We start from the raw sequence: 24533 nt of genomic DNA, 5'->3' as shown, positions 1-24533 counted from the left end.
ATGACATGGAATCTGTGAGAAGGTCAGAGAATAACCTGAGAGGAGTCTGTTCTCTCTTTTCCCTACATAGAATCTGAGGATCAAGACTCACCCCCTTGGGACTTAAGTAAGCCTCTCTTCCCACTATACAGTCTCCCCAGTCCCGGGTACACTTCTTGAGAGGGTTTATAAATTAATATATATTCAAAAGTGGTGCAAACCAGTGAACTTAGGGACTAGATAGGTATCGAAATAAAGTAAGCATGGTTGGCTGAGATAACCTTAAAAGGAAAAATTTCACAGTTTAAAAATATAAAGTCTCTCAGACATAAACACACTAAATCTCTTGGCACACCAGAAGCAGAAAAAGATGGCACATATTAACAAATGGACAATTAAGACAATACAAAGTTGAAAATCATTCTCAAGTAAGAATGATTGGTGTGGTAGTGTCCACATTTAATTCCAGTGCATCTGAGGCAGGAAGATCCTGGGTGTAAGGTTGGGCTGGCTTACACAGCCAAATCCTCTCCAAGCAAACAGACAAACCCACAAGAAAAAGGAAGACAGGAAAGGAGAGAGGCAAAGAGCTTCCTGTATCCTTTCATATTAGACATTACCATCTGATGAAAATGCTTAAAGATAGCATTATTGAGCAAGTATTAGCACACTTATTCTGGTCCCTGGGGAACAGAGGTGAGTGAAGCAGACAGGATTCTGCCTTCGCTAAGTTTGCACTCAGTGTAAGATGGGTAGGAAATAGTAACAAAGTAAATCACTAGTGATTAAGCCATTAAAAATAACAAAGTAGATTAACAAAATAGTAACAACAGGATACAGTTTTATTAACCAGAAAAAGGCCTCTCTGAGAAGCAGTAACTAACCAGAGGCCTAGAACAAAGAGGCCATTAAGTCTATCTATCAGATTCTGTAGTCAGAATTCCAGGTAAAATAAATAAAATTAAAGGGTGAAAGACAGGAATGAATCAGCAAATACAAGGAAAGCAGTGCCAGGGAAAGGTTTAGCAGGGAAAGGCAACTGCCCACCAGGCCTGAGCTGAAAACGAGGTACATCCCCAGAACCCACAGGGAAGAAAGACAGAGCCAACGCCTACAACTTGTTTTTGACCTTCAAACATAGACCATAACATGTATGCACCTAAACACACACACACACACACACACAGCATAAAATATAGTAAGAATGTAGAGAAACATCTCGTGTGCCTTCAGAACAGTGAACAAAAGAAGAGTGCTGGATAATGAGTTTAGGACAGCAGCGGAAGGCATGGACTCAGCTACTTTTCTCTATGATCCAGTACTGACAAGGAGCAAGGGAAGGAAACAAAGGTTTATTCTGGCTCATGGTTAGTGAATCGACAAACAGTCCATCCTGGAGGTGAGGTGAGGACATGCCAGGGGCTCACTGGTGTGGTGGAAGAGCATGAGACCATCTGTTCACACTTGGCAGTAAGAACACAGCAGGCCGGGAAGTAGGGCTGGACTATAAAAGCCCCAAGGCCCACCCACAGTGTTCAACTTCCTCTAATAAGGTTCTACCTCCTAAAGGTTCCACAACTTCCCAAGGAGTGCCACAGGCAAGGACCAAATATTCAAATACATGTATCTACAGTAGACATTTCAAATTTAAAGCCACAACAGTCTCAATTTGGAAAGGCCTTTGAGGGTCTTTTTTTTTCCCCCCTTGGAAAACTAGGCCAGTGGTTTAGTGGTTAGTGCTGCCCACAGTGGGCTGGATCTCCCAACATCAATTACGGCAATTCTCCCACAGCCTAACCAATGTACATAATCACTCATTATGGCAATCTTCCCACAGACTAACCCAATGTACATAATCACTCATTGAGAATCTCTTTCCCACAGCCTAATCCAACGTATATAATCACTCATTGAGAATCTCTTTCACAGGTGATTCAGGATTGGTTCAAATTGACAACTAAAGCTAACCATCATGGCCATTAATAGATGAGATCCATCTAAAGAATAAATGTAAGCAGAAATAATAAAATGAAGGTCCTAAAATTGAGGTCCATGTACTTGAAGATGGGGGTTACGGGTTACTTTCTGTCCAGAAAACCTAGAATTAATAGATTAAAAAAAATTTTTTTTTAAAAAGCAAAGTTGAAACATCAGAAGCTGAAGAAAGTGTTTTAAAAAACAAAACAAAACGGAAAGGCTAATAATTATAACAGTGCCTAGAAGTCTACAGAATTGTATCTGTTCATATCTGGTTGCAAATATCCATGAAAGTCAACTAGTTAAAAAAGGATAACTCAGTAATGAAGACATATCACATGACATAAAGTTCATGGGTGTATGCAGATCAGAACCTGAGCCCACAAACATCAACATAAAAAAATTCATCATTTACTAAGTGACTCATGGAATCCCAAAGTTATTACCCATTTTCTTGTCCATTTCTTCTTCAATAACAAACCTCTTTGAGATACTTTTTTTCTGCAGCACAGAGTCAAGGAGCAGATTACATGGATACATACAACACAAATTTATAAAAACATTTTTGTAAATAACTATCATATCTGTGAAGAGTTTAGGAAATCTCTGTGGAGATACTAACAAGATTTGAAGCAATATTAAGCCCTCCAAAATAAAATTAATGATAGTAAACAAAATGTGCCATGCATACTTTTTAAATTAGACTGTATTTGTACCACAAATAATGGCAAGAGAAATATTTAATTTAAATAAACTTACCACTAACATTTTCAGTTAAAATAAGATGAAAGACCTGAGCAAAAGCATCAACATCTTTATGTAGCCATATATCAGAAAGGCAGGCATCCATTTCCTTGATTAACCATGGTTCAAGGCAATTCACATCTTTTTCTGTCTTTTAGAGACAAAAAAGCAAAGATTATAAATTATTTAATTGCTTGGTATCTGTTTGCCGTGTAGGTGGCCTTACCATAACAGTGCTGGAGAGTTTGCCCTGGTGATGTGGATAAGGGAGAGTCAACTGCTGCCAGGCTCACCTACAACCCATGCCAGATCCAGGGCTATGAATTGGTTCACCCAAAATCTGTATCATCAAAGAACAGTTGGGACATGCTGATCCAAAACTGCAGGATCTCCAAGACACAGGGTAACAACAGAATAACTGGGAAGAGTCTCGATGAGGATCCAATATTGATAGTGTCACCGAATTCAGAGATCTCAAACCAGACCAATGAAGATATGTGGACAGAGGGACATACTGTGAGGCACACTGTGTGACAGCTCCATGATGAGATGGTTCCTATGCTTTGTTTTGTCTTGTTGTTGTTGTTGGTTTGTATGTATGTATGTGTTTTGTTTTGTTTTGTTTTGTTTTGTTTTGTGGGAGAGGTTGCATGGGTGAAGGACCAATATGAGGGATCCCCTGGGACTGGGGTTTAGCATGATGTGAAATTCACAAAGAATCAAAATAAAAAAAAATGTATCTGCTGCAAGGAAAATAAAATGGCTACAATCATCAGAAGAACTAAAAAACATATAACATGCATATGCTGTTATATAAAAAGTCACTAATTTTATCTTTCAAACATTATCTTTCATAGTACTGTATTATCATCTTTTATCTGAAAGTGACCTTGTCGGCAAAGTACTATGATCTAGCCACATGAACTAATGGTGTTTGGTGGTTTACTGGTAAATAATACAGGTTTCTTTTGCAGCTACATCAGAGAAAACATTACCCTAGAACTTCTTAATACTAAAACAAGTTACTATATCAAGCACATGAGAAGCTCTCATTTATAATCCCAGCAACTCAAGAAGTTGAGGCAGAAAAATACAAGTTTCCTTGTATTGGCTACCCCATGCTACACAGCAAGCTCCAGACAACTTGGGCTGTCTCAAAAGCCCAAAAGAAGTCCTCTCCCTACCCCAATCCCCACACTCAGAAGCACTGCTGGCGGGGAGAGATTCCACCAAGCTTTAGAAACTTCTCCTATGTTTAATGTCCAACCTCGTTCTTAAAACCGCTAGTTTACACAGTCACACTCACGGACGGAGAGACTGCTCAGCCATTAAAGACTAGGCTCATGGCCAAAAGTCAAAATGTTGATTGCTAATGCAAAGAGATCTTCCTTACACTGAACAATTTTAAAACAACCTTCAGAAGCCTCTTTTAAAACTCAAGTATAATTCTGGATATATCAGAATTAAAATACTAGTATAAAATGTTAAGCATTATCTATCTTCTCATTTTAAAAAAGTGCTAAATTTGGGGCTGGAGAGATGGTTCTGCAGTTAAAAGCATGTACAGCTTTTACAGAGGACCCAAGTTCGGTCTCCAGCAGCACTTACATGGTGGCTCAGAACCACCTGTAACTCCAGTTCCAGAGGATCCCATTTCTCAGCCTCTGAGGGTACCTGTACTGATGTGCACACAAATACATGCAGGCAAAACATTCTTACACATAAAATAAAAATAAATAAATCTTTTTAAGAAGTAGCTAAATTATTCTTCTAAAGACAGTTTGGGATCATAAGTATAGCTCAGGGATAAAGTGCTTATAAGGGCCTAGATTTAATCTCCAACCCTATTAAAAAATGAAGAATTAGATTATTCTGAAAATATGTTATAGTCTAAAACAAAGAAAATTACCCTCCAATAACAAAATTAAAAAGTGCTATTACCTCATTAAAGTTGTATAACCTACAAAAATTTTACTCAAAATATCATTATGAACCAGTAATATCTTACCAGCTGACTGAAGACAGCATCACCTCCATCATCCAGTAAGTCATACTCTTCAGACACACTAGCAATAGCTCTCTGTCTCTGAGATTCGGGCTTGAATGTATTCTCTTGAGCTGAGTACCATTCTGTGAGGGTGGTCTGTTGTTTCTCCTCTAAATTAGAAAGGAAAAAAAAAAATAAGTACTTGGTCCTTTCCTTTTGATAACGTGTTCCTTTGCTTAAACGAATAAACCTAAGTGAATGTCATATCACTTAAAAGTTGGCTATACTTTGGAGTCACTTTTAAAAATTATAGTGAGTCTTTCATAAAGTTATGTTGTAACATAAGGACATATGAAGCTACATAAAAACATTCATTCATCTATCAGTAAGAAGTTTGCCTCTGACCCAGAATTTTAGAAACAGAATCTTTACCCATAATCTATCTACTATATAAATTAATGACTAATATTCATATAGTAGTTTGTATTAAATTGTTTATTAAGCTTATATCATCATATCAATTGTTTGACATACAAGGAATCAGACGTTCCAAACGTTTTAACATCTACAAGCTTCATAATTTACATGTAAGACATGATGTACTTTTGAGGTGATAGAGGGAATTGTTAATTACATATTCAAGTACAGAATCAGAGTTATGTGCCCATAATCACACATAGTAAACAAAGAAATAAGAGTACAACCAAGTATACTATAAAAAGGATTATAAACTCCAAATAATTCATACACTTAAACACAGAATGCCACTGTAAGATTTTTTTTTTAAGGCAAAATTGATAAGATGGAAATAAAGACCAACCCTATAATTATACCGATTTGGAAAACTTTCTGGGAATAGAGAACATGCTGCAATTCTAGCATTTAGTAGGCAGAGGGAAAAGATTAACCAAGTTTCAGGCCTATGTGAGCTATAAAATGAGATTATGTTTTAAAAAATTGGAAAGCTTGACATTTTCAAGAAAAATAAGCCTGCTGTCATCAATCAGACAATCCTTGGGCTCCCTCCCATCTACTTCCTAATTCCACACACTAAGGTCAGCTGTGTGTAGGGAGCAGTATACATCTCCCTGCTTTCTTATAACACTGATTACGATTCGGGATTCAGATACATGCAAACTCCTCAATCCCAGCATGCATCCCAGCATCCCAATTCTATAAAATCTCTCATGGCACAACATGCTTATGGTGCACAGACATACTTGTGGGCAAAACACTCACACATGTAATAACAATAAACAAAGCTTTCTTTAAAAAGTGTATTTGGGACAATAATTATCACATATTTTCATCTAATTATATGCAAGAAAAAAATATGTTCAAGTGTACTAGTTCTTCTGTAAGCTTAAGATGTATAAGATAAACTTATAATGTAAAAATTATAAACATAATTTTCAATAGTAAATTCTTTAAAAAGAAAAAAAACCCTACCTCGTTGCTTTTCCTTTTTGTACTTTAACATTTCTTTGTTGGTATATCCAGTAGTTCTTAAAATATCTTCCAGAAACATTTCTTTTACTTCAAATGGTCTTCCCTGTACTAAAGAATAAGAATTTTTAAATATCCAATTTGCATCCAATAGATAAATCACAAAACAGAATTCCCACATTTAAAGAAGCATCTTGTACTATGCAAAAGCTGTTCTAAAGCTCCAGTGACTCTCGTAATACTTCCTATTAACTGTAACTTTTCTCTGTAGACAGCTGTCGAGAATGAACAGCTGGCTTCATATTCTAGACAAGTACTCAACTGCTTTCCCCCACTGTTTACTACCCACTTGCCATGAGCCTGGCATCACATTAGGAATCGGGAAGACTATGCTAAGTACAAACTGCAGTACTTCCCACTTTCATGAGCCAGAGAACACCAGTAACATGGAAACAGAATGCTGTGCAAGGTCTAATGAGAAAGTCCTAGAGAAAGAAGTACAGGATGTTATGACAGCATACCACAGAAGGAAGGGACCACACCAAGAAAGTATCGATTCATGAGGAAGGAGGAGGCAAAACAACTGGCTTCAGAGAAAAACCATAGCATATGAAGAAAATACAAAGTCACTAGAGTGGAACCAAATGAGGCTGTTTTCAAGAAACTAAAAGGCATGTAGAAGAATCAGAGAGAAGTTAAAGTCAGAGAAATGAATGAAGTCACAGTAAGGGTCCGTGTCCTGAAATAAAGGTCATTCAAGGCTTAGAGAGTGCTCAATGTCAACAAAATCTCACTTCAGAAAGGAACATAAGGATAATAATTTGGAAAATAAAATTTTAAAAGCCAGAATAAAGCCACACCAGGTAGCAATATGTATAGTACGTCAGGCAATACATGAATTCAGGTTAAATAATAGTGATAATGAAGATTTAAAGTGAATTTAAAAACCCAGATAGAATATTGAAACAGAAAGTAAAATGAAGAGAAATCATAATTACATTTGTTATGAAAATAATTTCTTTTTAAGTCATCTTGCCTGATAGGAATGTTCCTCTGACAAACAAGGAATGCTAAAGAGAAGTAAGCTAGCCAGTGAAGACTGACATTTCCCTTCACACTTATCAAAGGTGAAAACTCAAATCAAACTTTCAATTAGCACAGGTTTCAGTTTTATGTGTTTAATCATCCAAGCAAATGTTATTAATTTTATCAGACAAATGTACAACTTTGAGACTTAGGTGACTTTAGGTATTATCCAAAATATGCAGGACAAAAATAAAACCATAATGGATATATTAAATATTCAGTTTTAGACATATTAGAAGTGATGTCTATAAATTCTATATCCAAAACTCTGGAGAACAATCATCAGTATACAACAGAAAATAGAAGCCATGAGCATTAAAAAAAAAGGGGGCGGGGGAATTAACTGTCCATCTGTAAAAGCTAGCCGAGCTCTAAAATAAAAGCAGGAAGAGAGAAGGAAATAAGAATGAATAGAAACGGAAAAGATTAAGGAAATAAAGGCTAAAAAATACCAATATAAGAGCCCAGAGAGAAAACACAATAATGAAGAACAAGAGTCAAGAAGCAATGACCCAAAACAAACAGATCTGATAACTCACACACACAAAACCATGAGATGTCATAGAATATATATATAAAACTTTTGCCTAAAATCTAAATATTGGGCTTAGTAATTAAACCAGCATCAAAATAATATTGTTAATTCCTAAATGGGGGTCCACATTAGATAGGAGAGAACCAATTCCCACAAGCTGTCCTATAACCTGCACTCAAGTACTATAGCATTTATGCGCGCGCACACACAGTCATACAAAATGAAGAAAATGTAAATTTCAGTAAAAATGCTAAGTGAACAGCTCCTAACAATTAAAATGTAAATCAATCATCCTTTAGAAAACTTGTACAGTGAATCTATAAAACAATGACGAAGAGATCTCTGAATACGATGGTAGACTAAAAGATGCCTTCCTGTGACCCAGTGGAAGAAAAGCACCAATATAAGAAAATCAAGTAAGAGCTTTGAAAACATACAAAGGAAGTCCTAGTATGGTTGGAATGCAGGGAAACAAAACCAAAAACAAGAGAACTAGCAGATGGGAGGGAAGCAGAGCCACATTCAGAAGTGAACACGGCAGCCCAGGAGAAAAGGGGCTACAGTTTCTAACCAACAAGAACTCAATTCCAGTGGTGGACATTACTGGGATAAACGCCTTCTCTAGCAGCACAGGTCAGGAGTGGAAAGGGCCCCCTCCCACCCCACTTAGAGATGGTGAGTAATACTGATAGAAAACCTATCATTTAAAACTGACAAAATTAGGGGGCCTGAAACCAAAATTATTCAAATGAAGATTCAAACGAGTCAGGGCACCTAAATTCACACATCCTGTCTCAGGATGAGAGACAACATAAAGAGGTAGCTGGGTCAGATGCTGATAAGATAAAATGTGAAGGAACTAAGAGGTATAGCTCAAGCAGTAAAATGTACAGGGAGAGGAAGCCTAATGTTGGTGGGTTAGACCAGACCTCACCAACCAAGAATAAGTGTGGATTTTGGCAGCCTTGAGCCTGGGGTTTGCAAGCAGATGAATAGAACAGTATAAAAGACTATTTCAAGAGAGCAGGTAATAAAGTGCCGAGCTTGTTTAAAAAGAAACACAGGACAAAAAGAAGCTCATTTCTCTTCAAGATTAGATCATCGGATTTGCTACACAGCATCAGAGAGCTACAGATGCAAAGGAGAGGCCAAAGAAGAGACAGACCACTATGAAGCCTGTGTCATGGGAAGCATGAATGAATATCCTCTACTTTAGAATATTTCCGAATTTCTGTTAAAAAAATAAAAATAAAATATAATCACACTGCAAAATTTTACTTCAAAGAAATTAAAGAAGAAAACAGATAGTCGTACTATATATCACTGGACAACTTCCAAAATATCTTATGAAGAGATTCACATCCAAGGCAGCACTAGAAAGAATTAGTTTCAAAGTTGGGTGCTTTTGCAACAAATCTCTTAATTTTGTAAGTAAAAAATCACTGAATCGATCCCTTTCATGCACTTCATCCTGTGAGGAACAGAAACAGAAACAAAACCATGGCTCAGGTAAAATACCATGGATGATTCATCTTTACAGAAAACACTGCTGGATTTATATTGCTCAATTTAAAAAAGGAAAGGTCAATCAATACCACAGACCAGTTTGCAGTATTTACAATGCAGAAATCACTGTACATTAACAACTTACTGTAAATGACAAAGTACTAATCTTTTTCATAGACTTTAAAACTACAAAAACTACTAAAAACTCTAAACTATCTCAGTCTATTAAATGCAGTAATAATATAAACAAAATCAATTTAAATATATGTCTAGCTAGGCATGATAGCACATCCTTGTAATCTCGGTTACTGAGGAAGCTAAAACTAGAAGATGGCAAGGTAGAAGCCGAAATGATATAGCAAGACATTGTCTCAAACAAAGAAAATCCTCTGTGTACAGGTAACTTTTACTACTACAGATCAAGTGAGCCGTTTGGTTAGGCAAGGTTTCTAAAACCTGCTTATTAAGGACTACAACTTAATCTATTTTTTTCTGATGCAAACTAGGAAAAAAAGCTTAGAATACTTTAGTAAGAGAGTAGTTTTTACTTAACAAGTAGCTAATTAATTTTGTAACTTAACCATGAAATTAAATGACTTTAAAGTATATAGTTGCAATTAGGAAATCTATGGCAATAAAAGATTAATTAAGAAGTACAGAGACTAAATTTTCTAGAAAATTCTAATTATATACATCATTTTCATAGATGAAAATTATATTTTCAAAAATTGTCCTATTTGGTTATTTCTCCCATAAAATCCAAAGGTAATAGCACCTTTATATAATATGAGATATATTTCTAATAATTATACCAAATTACCTTGAACACAATCTATTAAAAACAATAATTCATTTTCCTTTTACCCTATTCTAAAAGTATCACTATGTAATTAAATATTAAGCTGTCTCAGTATCACATGGCAAATTCAGCAATAGTCTTACCACAATAACATGGGTCACAGTTGACAATGTGCTATCACCTGCCATCAATGTACGAAGCAAAACCCCATTAGTGCAAAATGTCAGAAGTGTCTTTGGCGAAACCCTTTTTAAAAATCAAAATGAAGTGCACAATTACAAATCTTTTACATCATTAAAATACAACTACTTTAAATGTTTGCTGTACATACAGTTTAACAAATATTATGGATATAATAGGCATACTACTATTTTGAATATTAATGTACTGGTATATGTGACTTGTTAGAAAAGTTATAATATGTATATAATGTCTGACAATCACAAATTTCATCAGTAACAGCTTTTTTTCAGTAACAGCTTTTAATTAAGTTTTATATGTTGTTAAAGAACATAAGTAGGTTAAAAAAAAAACCTTAAAAATTTTAATTCGGTTAAAAAAATTACAGTACAAGTGAAAAAAACTTTATTGCTACAAACCAAGAAATGCTAACATCGTCAAGAAGGCTACAGCAGGCTAAACATTCTCAGTCTAGAAATCCAAACTCCCAAATGTCTCGCTTCAGATTTCAGACACTCCATAAGCTCACGCAGTAAAGTTTACTTTATAGTAATATCCAAATCCAAAATATTATACAATCTGATACACTTCCCAAGCACTGTGGATAAGACATGCTCAGTTGCACACTATCACTAAAACTGAATCACTATCATTTACTGAGTTCCTATCTCAACTCAGTAGATCAATGTTCTAGACTTTAGATGCTATAGTACCCTCATATATAAAATAAAGTCTCAGCAAGGTGAAACAGCTTCTATTTGATCATGACACTGAAACAAGATTTATACCTATGGCTCAGCTGTTCAAAACCTAATTTTAGATATGGTATCAATATCTGAATACAGTAGCAAAACTATCAGTTAACTTTTTGTCTCCTATGACTTCTTTAATATGTTAAATAAAACATAATTAAATCTGGCTGGGACCAGTGAAAGCCATAAAGCCAGCACAGCCATTTGACAAAGATCCAGCAAGGCTGAGCCATACACTACAGTCACTATCATGCCATTTCTGGTCTTGATCTCCACATGTTGCGTGCTTACAGAGCTTTTAGTGTTTGTACAATTTGGGAAAACTGTGTTGATGGGAAATTCCTTATGATTCATTTATGCCTTCTCCCAGGAGTACTGCTTCTAAGCTTCCCCAAGAAAGTCCTGAGCATACTACCTGTCCTGCTTTTAGGGAAATATCTCTATCTGACACTACTAGAAAGGTCTTCCTTATGTCCTAGAAGTTGTGACTTAAATAAAGACACCCAGAGATCTCCTTTATGAGGATCTGGTTCCAAGATACTCTTACAACATTTGTCCCTGAACTTACTCAGGAACAAGATAGTAGTCAGAACAAAGTAAGCTTAAAAAGGTAAACAAGATTCAATGGGCTAGAGAAGTTGGTAGCAGATCCAGTTAAAAGACACTTCTTAATATACACTCAGGAGATTATGTGGAATGTAAGATTGGGGACCACATATGGCATGCCCCTTGAGGAAAAGAAACAGCAACAAAGTTAGATTGACTGGAGTTATCTCTGTCCTACACATGGGCTTATAGACAAAGAATGGTTAGTAAGGATAAATGGTAAAAGAGAAGTATTAAGACCTCTCCTTCTTAGAAAAGTTAGCTTGTACAGGGCCACTGTACCATATGACCAAGTAACAAAAGAATGCCAAGATTAGACATATAAATTCTACAAAGATATAAACCTTGTATTACAACAGAAAGTGAATAACTGCAGCAGCTTTGGCCTGAAGACTTTTCTTGGGCCTAATGACAATTAGTACTCTGACCATTAAAGATTGATAATGTAGTGCTTGGGACATGGCAAACTGCCTAGGGTGGCTTGGAGAGTTTCTGTTTATCTAGTACCCTTGAAACTCAAGAGCTACTAACACAAGAATGAGCTGCCATACTTTGGCAAAATATGCCTCTAGATTCTTAAAAGTTGGGCTATGGGTTGATGAGGAAAAATGATTATAAAAGGTAACTCTGTTCTGTCACTGTTTATTAATGACTAAACAAAAATGATGCGATCTATGTTTGCAATAACATGCCTCTTTCTACCCTTGCCTACCTAGTTCTGATAAGGAGAGCAGCACTCTGACCGTCAGTCAGGCTGCAAAGTTCCTGACGCCCATGCCTGACTCACTCCTCCCTCTCGGACTCCTCATCTCCTCTGCAGACCCAGCCATTGCTGGGGATGGCTCCCGGCCTAAGTCATTTCCCCTTCACTTTCCTCCCTCACCCAGCCCCTCTCATGTTCCACACATCAAATGATACCCTTTTTATTATTGTTACATAAATGTGCACATAAATATCTCAAGATGACCTGCTCAGTCCAGTTTTGTGGTTCATGGCTTCATGATTTCAGAACTGACCACTTAATTTGCCCTCTCTCCACAGCCATTCACTGTCTGTGTTCTCTGTCTAGGGGGGGAACTTTCCTCCTTCCATGTCACATGATCATTTAACCCTCTATTTTTAGTTAAATATATACACTTAGCTAGCTCTAAGTATGATAAAAGGTAAGAGACCGTCGTTACCTGCTTTCTAATCGGATCTGATAACCAATTGTTTGACCAATTCTTTCTCTTCTCTCTGCAGCAACTCTTTCAGCCACAGCAATCGCTGCTAGTCGTCTTGGTTGAGTACAAAATATTCGGCAGGGGATGCCATTTTTAAAGCAATCATCTAACAGGAACTGAGGAATCTAAACCAAAAATTTTAAAACACTATAAGGTATTCATTTTGCATACCCAGAAATATCAAACCAAATCAAATAAACATCAAATTTCAAATTTCCATAATATGTCAAGACATTAATCTTCAAATCAATAAGTCACATATAACTGCTAATAATCAATGAGAAAGAATAGTTTTAAGAGATTTTTGTTCACAATGAAAACTAAACCTAAATGTTGTAAATGAAATCTAACAAGAGATATTCAAGGTAAAGAAGATCTTCAAATATTACTGAAAACAAAAATGACCAGAGTATATTGAATATGTAATGCTGGATGTTAATGATCATTATTATAGGTTAACTTCCCCCAAATTATCCTATAAATGACAAAGTCCCACTGGAATTTTTTTAATAGTCAAAATCATCACAAAAATAAAAATACCCTACAATCCTAGAATTACAAATACTTTTCTATAACGAAATTCAGGAGGGTCATAAATATTTAAAGTAAGAAATCCTATTGGGACTAGAAAGATGGCACAGTAGTTAAGAGCACTCACTATCCTTCCTGAGAACCTGGGTTCATTCAATTCCCTGCACTCACACTGAAGCCCACAAACATCTGTAACTCCAGACCCTGATGATCTGAGACCTCCTTCTGATCCCTGTGAGCACTGCATGCATGTGGTACAAAATCACATGAAGATAACTCAGACCCATGCTGACAAATGCTGCAAACCTATTACTGTACAAGCTTCCTAAAATACATGAACATTATATAAAAGGAGTGTAAATGGAGTTGCCCTATAATGTGGGACAATGCTTCCCCAGACACAATATGCTCTCAAAAAGAACAGTAGGGTTACATCTTTTTGAGTCATTGTTCAGTAGGGTCCCATTACATTACAACTACTGCCACCACTGTTGGTTACCCTCCAGAATTTGGTAAGACCCTATTCCTGAAGACATCACATACTTGAGGCACAGGACATGGAAAAATCAAGCTGATGACCTGGAAGCATTCTCCCTACTAATTAGTTTACAAAGTGCTAAATGTTACGAGGGGGAGAAAAATGATCAACAGTTACCCAGATGTGAGTCCTACATGCTATAATAGCTAATAGCCTAGCAAGATGTGCCCACTGGAACAACAGTGGTGTAAATTTTATGGGAGTAAACCACCAATTACTGACTGGATTCAAAGCCTGCTCCTTAAAACAGAACTCATACCTGATACTGTTAACTGGGACAAAATCCTGAAACTGGCTAGGTCATAGGCCCTGGGGGATGATTTCAAAAGTACTGTTCTGTTAAATGAATATAGTAATAAATTCCCCCTGCTTTTATTTTATACCTGTAGATTAGTGTATCTCTAAACCCTGACAGAGAATCTTCTTTACACAGTAGAGAGTGGTTAATAGAGAGACCTGCAACTGGCCAATGTACAAAGAATAAGAGTATGAGTGCTCAGCTCTACATAGGGCAGCACTACCACACCCTAACCCAAGGCTCAGGAATCACTGTAACCAGAAGAGAAAGACTCTAAGTGCCATAGGCAGTCGGTTTCTGCAGTCAAAACAGTATTTGCTAAACATGTCAGTGCCACTGTACACATGAACTCTCAGTAGCTGTGACAGCTTGTATAGGATCTGCACAAGATCAAGCCAGTCAAAATCTCAGCATGGATATGGGAAAAGCTCATAAGTTCTACTGATGGCTGGGTGAAGGGAAAGTCAGTTTTCTACAGGGATTCAGTCCCTGAGAGGCATACTGAGTGAACTGAGTGGGTTTTTTAAGAGTACATCAAGTTGGGAAGAAATCATGGCAAGGGATGGGAGAGAAATTGGAGGGGAGGAAAAGGTAGATCTGATTAAAATGCATTATATGCATGTACAAAATTCCCAAACCAAAAAAAAAAATGAATAAATTCTTTCATTTTCTACATAATGCCTCCATGTCACTTACATTATAAACATAAATAAGGAGAAATACTGAAAAAATACTTTACTTCCTGAAACTGGCAAAAATCTTCTTTAAATTCTGTCTAGGTTTGTGGTTCACAGAACAGAAACATCAGGAAAAAATGTAATGGCATCTTAGCATTAAAGTAAATCCTACCAGTAGGAACTAGTTAGTATTTTATATAAGGCATTCTGTAGAGATTACCTCTAAATCTCACTCTAAAATGAACTAAGTATCAGTTCCATTTTATAAATGAAAACAGGTTTACAATGGTTATAGGGTTACAATGCTAGATGAAGACTTCACATCTAATAGATAAAATAATAAGAATTTGAACTCTATGTCCAGTCTCCCAAAATAACAAATCACCTAACTTCTGGTCTTAAAGGCAAAATGCATTAGTTTAAAAATAAAGAATGAGGCATGGTGTGGAGGCACACGCCTTTAATGCCAGTACTCAAGAGGCAGCAACTGAGGATCTCTGTGAGTTCCAACCCAACCTGTTCTACATAGTAAGTGCCAAAACAGACAGAACTACATAGAGACCCTGTATCATAAATAAATAAACAAAATAGTAGTAATTTGAAAGATTTCCTTCCTATAGAGTCTTTATAGGCACTCAGTAACAATTTGTGAAATAACTATTAGTAGAATAACCTGAGGTTTGTTTTTAAATACATAGTATAAATTTGACATAAAACTATGAGATGGAAAAATTTGATTTCCTTCTACAAACAAAGAAAAAACAAACCTGTGTGGTCTTTCCAGACCCAGTTTCTCCTACTATCAAAACTACTTTATTTTCCTTAATTATTTTAACAATTTCTTCTTGTTTCTCAAAAACTGGTAAAGACTGCCTGAATGAGTCAAATTCAGACTCTCCCCTTTTCACAGGAACTTGAGGAATGCCATTGTTGAGTCGTCCGCTTGTCTTGCTCATTTCTCGGTTTTCTTCAAAAGTGAATAAACAGACAGAAAGTTTATGATCAACACTGACATGACAAAAGTGAAGCTACATAATTTCCTGTGCTCCTCTAAATGTTTTTCTCTAGTCTTCACTACTCAGCGCGTCAGCTACTGCCCTCCTGCATGTGTGAGTTTACAGGTTACCAGTGTCAGCAAATACCGTGGGTCTTTTCAAGTGTTTCCGATGCACATATAACATATGAAAACCAATAAAAATTAATTATTCCATGGTCACTAAACAAAACATAAATTATTTTCGTGTTTATCATAAAGCTTCTATCAGTAATGTCAAAAATAGAATAATATTTATAAATACAACGTTCTAGTGATTAATGAATTTTCCAACTGAGCATTTCAGCTAAAATCCATGTATGGCAAGGCAGGTATAATAAAGAAGGTATTGTCCAAATCGCTCAAACTATTTCTATGTGTTCACACTTAAGATACTTTCTTTAGGGCTCAAGTTATAGCTCAATAGTAGAATGTCTGCATAGCGCCCATGAACCCTTCATAGCAAAACAACCAAACTTTTAAAGATAAATAAACCAAGGTATTTGATATCGAGGATCACATATGCCCTATGAGCTGTGGACCTACTCAATACACAACAATAACTATACAAGTCTACACTGGGCAGTTAGATCATTTTCTCACCCTGAAAGCTATTTTTCTGAATAAAATTATGACTTTGTTTTATAATTCATATACCAACTGTGTGAGTGGTTTAGCATACTGAAAAGACTTCCCCATCCCTTCTCAGGAAAGCCCCAGTTTAAAGTACCACATCGAGGATTAGCACATCAAGGCACCGAGTGACACAGAAAAGTCACAGACTCTGGAGTCACACCTCAGCAGTGTGCAGCAGCTAGCTGAGTAACCTTAAATGGATCATTTCACTCTTCTGCGCTCCAGCTTCTTCAACGCTCACATTTTACCACCCAGAGGTTGCTACAGTGAGGCTAGGAGTAAGGATACTGCAAAGCACATGGTAACTATTCAATGAACAATAGTTATTATTACAACCTTTAAAAAACTCGGTTCAATTGCACAATATGCCTTAATACTTTATTTTATTCCAAAATTCTCATAATTCTTAATCACCTTAACACACTATTAAAACTGAAAAGAAACTTGTACCATATTAGCTCTCAAAAGTAAATCTAAGGCGGGAAAAATAATCGCCAAATAATAGGGTAAATAAGGCAGCTCCCTGGAAAATACATACCAGCTTCAACTGCAAACACATTTCCTCTTTCTGTTTTAGGTAGGAGTTCAGTACGTTCTTTATTGGTGACAGGAAATCTCTGAATTAGGCTCCTAACAGCATGTTTTGTATTATGAGTCAAATTACAGGTCATCATTGCATGAGCTGTTTCTGATCCATCTTTCTTCTTCACAGTTAGGTATCTATTTGCTCCCTTTCTGAATATTAATAGAAATAATGTTTTTACTATACATAGTCAACTTGTTCACATATGATGTATGCCTACTTAAAAAATAATCTCAAGTGAAACAATGAAAAAAAAATCTGATATTAAAAGTACCCCCCCCAAAAAACAATAAATAAAGAAAAATAGAGCAGTCAAAAAGAGTATCTTTAATTAAAATATCAAAATACTACAAACCCATTTCTTAAATCAACAATAACAAACGGGAAAAGAAGCTTAACTCACCCGTAAATGTTAAAATTTAAATTTAGCAGACTTCTTGGTGAGTACAACCTCACCAGTTAATACATACCAGGAAGCATATAAAGGTGAGAAATTTTGAACAAAAGTCCCTAAACATACTGAAAAGGTGATGGCTGACTGTTCATATTAGTATGTCCCATGGGATGCTTTGGGAATGTGTTTATTACATTTCCAGGAGAGCCTGCTAAAAGAGCCACTTTTAATAGCTGAAGCTCAACTGTGTAACACAGTGCTGCCACTAATTACTTCAAGCACATACCCTGTAAATGAAAAGAATTTTTCCCCAAATTTTTCCTGTGACTATACAATTCTGTAATAGCTCAAGTTCCTGGCTGGGTGTCTGTTTAGTTCATACAGAACTGACCATATTTTACATGAGTTCTTTAAGTCATAAAACCAACAGTCTTGGGTAAAATGTTATTGACACAAGAAGTCCCAAATGTATTCTGAAAGGTTTAAGAATATATGCCTGAATTTAGCCAAGTTATACTGATGAAAAACTTGAGTCTAAAAAGCACAGACTTGGGTGGGAATCCCAGCTTTACTGTTTGTTAGTGGTGAGAACATGAGCAAATTATGAATGGCTCTAATCCCAAGTTAATAATACCTACTTTGAAGTAGGTAGTCATATGATTAAGAAGTTAGAGGTAAATCTGTCACAGAGCAAACTTTAAATAAATGAAAGCTATTACAATAAAAAAATCATTTCATAGTTAATGAAAATATTTCACACAACACTTTCATTTGATAATGTAACTATCATATTTTATTGAGCAATGGAACTACAAATTGGTGAAAATGACATTATTTTCTAATTTTCCCAATTTGCATTACATTTAAATTTTGTCAACAATATCTTCCCCATAAGAACATTAAACTGGGGCCATACTTGCTGACAACCCTGACAACCTGAGGTCAATTCTGGGAACGCACATGATGGATAGAGAGAACCAACTCCTGCAAGTTGCCAACGGACAACCGCACATGTGCCACGGCATGTGTGCACATGAATGTGTCCTTACATGCATAAATGCATAAGTGTAAAATAAAAAAGATATAAAAGAACAGTAAACTGAGGGCTAAACTGTAGCTTTTGCTGTAGGTCTTCTAAGTGCAGCTCTTACTTTGCTAACATTTACATTTCCGCATGTTCCTCAGTGAATACCAGAATGAACTCTTAGGTTCTCAATGCTGTCATCTGCCCTAACTGATGAGATAAAGCACGGTCTAAATTAGCTGATGTGGTAACATCTTCTTATATTGGCAGCACTTCAGAGGTGAAAGCCTGAGAATCATGGACTTCAAGGTCAGTCAGGGCTACCTGAGACTCTGAATCAAGAGGGGAAAAAAAAATAACCTGATCTAAAAACTGTCATTTCCACAGCAAACTGGAATCTCTAGATTCTAAACATATTCTCTGTAGCAGGTTCTTTTCCCCTGTGCTGTTTCTCATTGTCTGAAATTTCAGTGCATACAGGGGCTATTCATTCCCCTGTGCTGTTCATTTCATAAAAATTTAACTACATATGGTAGAAATCATGTTGGAATTAAATAAGCATGATGGAAGTCTGGATTTCTTCAGTAATAATTCTTTAATTAATTGACTATATGATCGAAAGTACATCATTTTAGTTCTATAACACTGTATCCTGGTTAATAAGACTATCTCTAACATGTCTGTGAAGCCAAGACACTTTAATTCCTCTAAAAATTATCTTGGGAAGCTTTGCTACATTTCACCCTTAGCTAATTTTATTTTTCTGAAATTACTCATAATTCATGAATATACTCCAGACACTAAGGTAGAGGCTCTGATTACAAAAGTACTATTTCCTGAAGCCCAAAAGCAAACTGATGGATCAAACTGAAACTTCTCTAACAGACTACATCTGTGTGTATAAATAATTCAAATCAAGCAGGTTCAAATTTAAATCTCCATTGAAAAGTATCTGTCGCCTTAGCAGTCAAAATAAAAATAAAGAACCTAACACGAATAATGGAACTATATTCACCTTTTAAAAATATTTAAACTCATGAGTATGTATAAGTTCAGGGGTCCACGTGGAGGTCACTGGACAACTATTAGGAGTCCATTCTCTCCTTTCTCCTATGTGAGGCTGGATCTCACTTGTTATTTCTACCACTGAGCAAACTTCTGGCCCATTCTGTAGTCTCCTGCTCCCATTTCACCATAGAAGTACACAGTTACTGTTTTAGCCTCAGTGAGCTTTATTTTTCTTTCTTTGCTCAAGGTGGGTTCTGAGGATGGAATTCAGGTTGTTTGGCTTATACAACAGATGCTTTGACAAGATGAGCCATCTCCCAGGCTCTAACTTATTTTCTGCACCTGGGAGGTAAAGTGGATTGGAGGAAGAAAAGCTGATCTTGGTACAGACCTAAAAAGAGTTTATCTAAGTATACTATACTTAAGAATGTAAAGTTAAAGCAGAAATAATGATTTAAATGTAGTCAGACACCTGTATACTTTTTTGTAGTAAATACTTTTGTAAAAATAAGAAAAGTTGTACACTTACCCTTTACTTTTAGAAACTAAACCAAGAGATTGACTTAGTCGGTGAATAAAGGCTCTTTCTGTACTGGTCAAAGAAGAAGGGAACTCCATTTCTACATAGGAAAAAAGGTTCCACTTATAGACAATTACAGGTATAAAACATAAAAAAAAATACATGTAAGTTTAAATCAAATTATATATTTTATATGAAAAGTAGTTTTATTTAGTAACATCTAATAGGATTCTGATATTAACTTCTAATATTTATTTATTTAATTGTGTGTGTGTGTGTGTGTGTGTGTGTGTGTGCGCCCGTGTATACCATATGTGTCCACGGATCAGAAGCATCAGACCCTCTGGAGCTGACTGGATGGTTTCAAGCCATCATGGGGTGCTGAGAATCAAACCTGGGTCTTCTGCAAGAGCAGCCTGCAAGAGGAACTACTGAGCCATCTCTTCAGCCCAGAATTCTGATATTAATTATTAAGCTACACATAAAGCCTAAATATGATAAAGGACTTGAAAATCCATCAAAGATTACTACCTTTGCTGAAATCTTAAATTGGTATAACTATGGACATATTTTACAATTTAACTTATTCCCATCTTACTTAACAAAACTGTATTTCCTTCAATAATGAGGTATGCTCAAGAATGATGAATTCTCAAGCTCAAACTCCCATGTCTCTGTTCTCAAAACTGTAGAGGGCTCTTATTCAATATTTCAGACTGGATTTGTTGCGACATTTTGTCAGGGTTTTGCTTCTGTCAACTATCTGTTCAAAATCGTTTCAGACAATAAGCCTCAGCAAATTATCAGTTAAGCCAGCAAATCAAAATGTGCATTCAATAACGCTATGCAGACACTACGGGTGAACTCAATTGTATATTAGGAGGCTCGTACCAAATAGGTCTCTAACCTGATCAAGTACGAAGCACACTTACAAGTCTGTGTTTGATTTGATGCATCTAGAATTTCAATAATGTCAAAAGCCTCCTCTGAAGCCTTTTCAGCTAAAGTAAGGCTACACCTTCTTTTCAATAGTAACGAGGATGGTAGGGGCTTACCAACTCCTTAAAAATATACTGTTGACTTGGCAGCCTCGGGTTGAAGAAAAGTACCTGGGAGAACATTTTCCCACGCGGGAGTAACCTAACCTTTCCACCTTGTGATGCCCAGCGACTGCTCCCTAACCCCACCGACCCCCAGGGCATCCCACTCTGACCAAGTCACTAGACAGCGCTGGTTTCACCTCGGCGGCCGGGTCCCGGGTCCCTCAGCCCATCAGGGGCGGGCCTGGAGGCGGGTGTCATCCCGCAAGGTCCCCCGTCAGAAGCCTCACCTCGCTGGTCACCGTAGCGGAAGCGCTCCAGAGCGATGTTGACAGCGATCTTCACCTCCTCGTCGATACGAATGTCTTTGAGGCCCTTGGCCCGACCACCGCCCCCAGGACCAAACGAAGCGGGGCCGCTGCCGCCGCCGCCACCGCCACCACCGCCACCGCCACCACCGCCCGTGCCGCCTCCGCTAGGAGCCGGCGGACGCGGTGAGACGCTGCTCGGCCTGGACATGGCCCTGAGGAGAAGCTCGCTCCGCGTGGGAGCGGCCAGGCCTGCTGCCAGAAAGCAGTGACAGAGACAAGAGGAGCCGGTGGGGACGCGGCGGACCTACCGCTCGGAAGACAGCGCCGAGGCAGGCGACCGGCGGGAAAGCGCCGCTCACGGCAGCGGTGGAAGCGAAAGCGCCTGCACCACTGTAACCCGGAGAAGCTGCGGCCGGCGGGCGGGCGCGCGCGTGATGACGTCACGAGGGCGCGCCGCGCGCGACCCCAGAACGCCGGAGCGCTGCCTGTGCCCGTGCTGCGCTGGGGAGTGCGGTCCTTGGAGGGGCGTTGTGGTCCTCACGACCCCGAGGCTTTGGTTCTCCAAAAGTGTCATTTAACTGTAGGGCATATTATTCGGTGACCCACTCGATCATTTAATGCTTCTCTCCTTTCTTTATAACGGGTTTCTTCTGCCAAGCGCTAGAGTCACAAACTCGAACGCGCAGGAAACAAGGGTTTTTCCCGCAATTCTGGGGTTCGTGGTCTAGTGGGAGCTAAGTTCAGTGAGTAGACCGACTGGTTTGATTTTAAATAACGCATAGCATTTTAGTACATGTCTTTCATTCTGAGACACATGGAAAACTCGGTTACCCGAAATAAAGATTTAACTGTGTTTTACCTCACAATCCTAAAGAGTGGTGACCGTCCCCAAAGGGAAATGCTTACATGATAGTTATGAAAGTGCTCACAGTTTTAGGGAACAGCCCACCGCGAATGTGGAACGCATAGCAATGAGAATGGTTCTGTTTTGTGGCAAGATTGGGGATAAAGAGGAACCTCTCAAGAGTTGGGGAGGCGGTAGTGACAAAGGCCTTTAGTCCCAGAACTTGAGAGGCCAGGTTTGATGCCAGCCCGGTCTAAAGTGTGAGTTCTAGAACAGCTAAGGCTACAAGAGAAACCCTGTCTCAACAAACAAACAAACAAAAAAGAGTTGTGAAGATTATGAGAATTGCCATTGGCTCAAATAGAGCCCTGCTAATATTAATCTAATTCTGATAACCGGAATTGCTTCTACTATGGCGCCACTATTGTCATTCTCTGGAGAGCAACAGACATAACCGTTTCCTATTTTCAAAATTAGAACCATAGTAAAGTAACATGCCCTCATATGCAGCCTTCCAGTTGCTCTCCTCTGCAACGAGAGCAAACCATAAATTTCTCATTATAACGAGCCCTCAAGATCCTCCATGATATCGATTGTGCCGACACTCACCCTCACACTGCTCAGATACACTTAATTTTGTTGTTTGGTTTTACTTTGCTTGGATGGTTTTTGTCTTGGAGAAGGCAGTCTTCCTCGGATAATTCCTCTGTACCATAATCTAAAAGTGGATTGTGGCCCTTACATAGATGTGCTCTCTAGTCTTGTGCTGTCATTTGCAACATTTGAAAGTATTTTAGTTGCTCTTGCCAAAAGTAATAAGGTACTATGAAAATGAACATTATCTTGTCATTCCTTCGGCACACACAAGTATTTTTTTCTAATGCCGCCTGGTCTACAGATCAAGTTCCAGAACAGCGATGGCTACGTAGAGAAACCCTGTTGAAAGAAAGAAAGAAAGAAAGAAAGAAAGAAAGAAAGAAAGAAAGAAAGAAAGAAAGAAAGAAAGAGAACAAGAAAGAGAAAAAGAAAGAAAAAAGAAAGAAAGAGAACAAGAAAGAGAAAAAGAAAGAAAAAAAGAAAGAGAGAGAGAGAGAGAAAGAAAGAGAACAAGAAAGAGAGAGAGAAAGAAAGAAAGAAAGAAAGAAAGAAAGAAAGAAAGAAAGAAAGAAAGAAAGAAAGAAAGAAAAGGCAGGGGAGGGAGGAAGAGGAGGAGGAAGAAAGGGGACAGAAGGAAGGACTACAGAAAAGGAATGGTATTTCAACTCTCAGGAATTTTTTATTGTTGTCCTTGAGCTACCTATTTCTTTGATAACTAAAACCAGCTTTGGGCAAGTAGGGATGAGCCTAAATTAACTCTGTCCCTATCTAGCTTTGAGGTAGACTAAGATAATTTCCAGAAGATATATATTACAAACTTTGTCTTGAAAAGTCAGAAAAACATACCACAGAGAGCAATTTTTCTCCTGCACCAACACACAAGATGTGTGGCAAGGACACACATCTGCGCAGAATCAGCTCAGAGAAGACCTTCAGAGTCCTTGGCAGTTTGGATTCTCTCAAGTGAGTCTGTATTTTCACAGGTTGGATTTTTTTTTTTTTTTTGATAGACGAGATCTTACTCAAAGGACACCTTTCTTCTATCCCGGTGTCACCTGCTAGATTTCTCTTTCGAAGTGTAGTCTCTGTAACAATTCCAGACATTTTCTCTGCACCTGCCATATTTGCAGCTCTACACTGCCTTACACGCCTTTCCTCAGCACGCCATGTTTGTTGGATCTTCTTGTTCACTTTCACTCTCCCACACAGGCTGTAGATTTATGTCAGAGGGGTAGACAGTAACCATGACACGGCTTGAATGATACCCGATCTTTACATGTCCTCCTTCAAACAAGTTAGTCCATTTATTTTTTTGTTCAGTCTCACTCGATTTCTTAGGACATGGGCGGTATGAAGCCAGATTCTTCTCCAGAATTTCATTCAAATGGTCGTTAGCCCAGTTCTTGACCTAATCTTTGCTCTCCACTAAAACCTCATGTGCCAGGCTCTTGAGAACTAAAAAGGGGGGCCCTGGGGAAGAGGGGGGAGGGGAAGACCCACACCCCACCAGAGTTCCACCTATTCTCTGGTCAGTCAGGCATGGGAGGGCTGCTATCTACCTTCCACTCTTACCCGGGTGGGCATTCAAGCCTTTGCCCCACTCTGGGGCGGGGGGCAAGGGGCAGCCCTACCTGAGAGCCCTGGAGCTACTTTGCTAAAGCCACCAGGGTTATGGGAGA

General features: G+C 37.9%; 1 protein-coding gene across 1 annotated transcript in view; it reads right to left on the bottom strand.

Moving 5' to 3' along the window:
• The window catches only part of Ythdc2 (YTH domain containing 2), a 61820-nt gene extending 40002 nt beyond the window's left edge, over positions 1-21818 (bottom strand). Inside the window, exons 1-10 of the mRNA XM_021214279.2 lie at positions 21393-21818; positions 20072-20162; positions 17072-17268; positions 15632-15831; positions 12779-12945; positions 10203-10305; positions 9069-9225; positions 6137-6244; positions 4709-4857; positions 2716-2851 (exon numbers count right to left, since the gene is read on the bottom strand). Coding sequence (XP_021069938.1) covers positions 2716-2851; positions 4709-4857; positions 6137-6244; positions 9069-9225; positions 10203-10305; positions 12779-12945; positions 15632-15831; positions 17072-17268; positions 20072-20162; positions 21393-21621 — 1537 coding nt within the window. The 5' untranslated portion in view covers positions 21622-21818. The remainder of the gene's footprint in view (positions 1-2715; positions 2852-4708; positions 4858-6136; positions 6245-9068; positions 9226-10202; positions 10306-12778; positions 12946-15631; positions 15832-17071; positions 17269-20071; positions 20163-21392) is intronic.
• Positions 21819-24533: the final 2715 nt, after the last annotated feature.

Source organism: Mus pahari, chromosome 15 (assembly GCF_900095145.1).
Source record: "Mus pahari chromosome 15, PAHARI_EIJ_v1.1, whole genome shotgun sequence".
Taxonomy (NCBI): Eukaryota; Metazoa; Chordata; class Mammalia; order Rodentia; family Muridae; genus Mus; species Mus pahari.
This window is presented reverse-complemented; position numbering and strand designations above follow the sequence as displayed.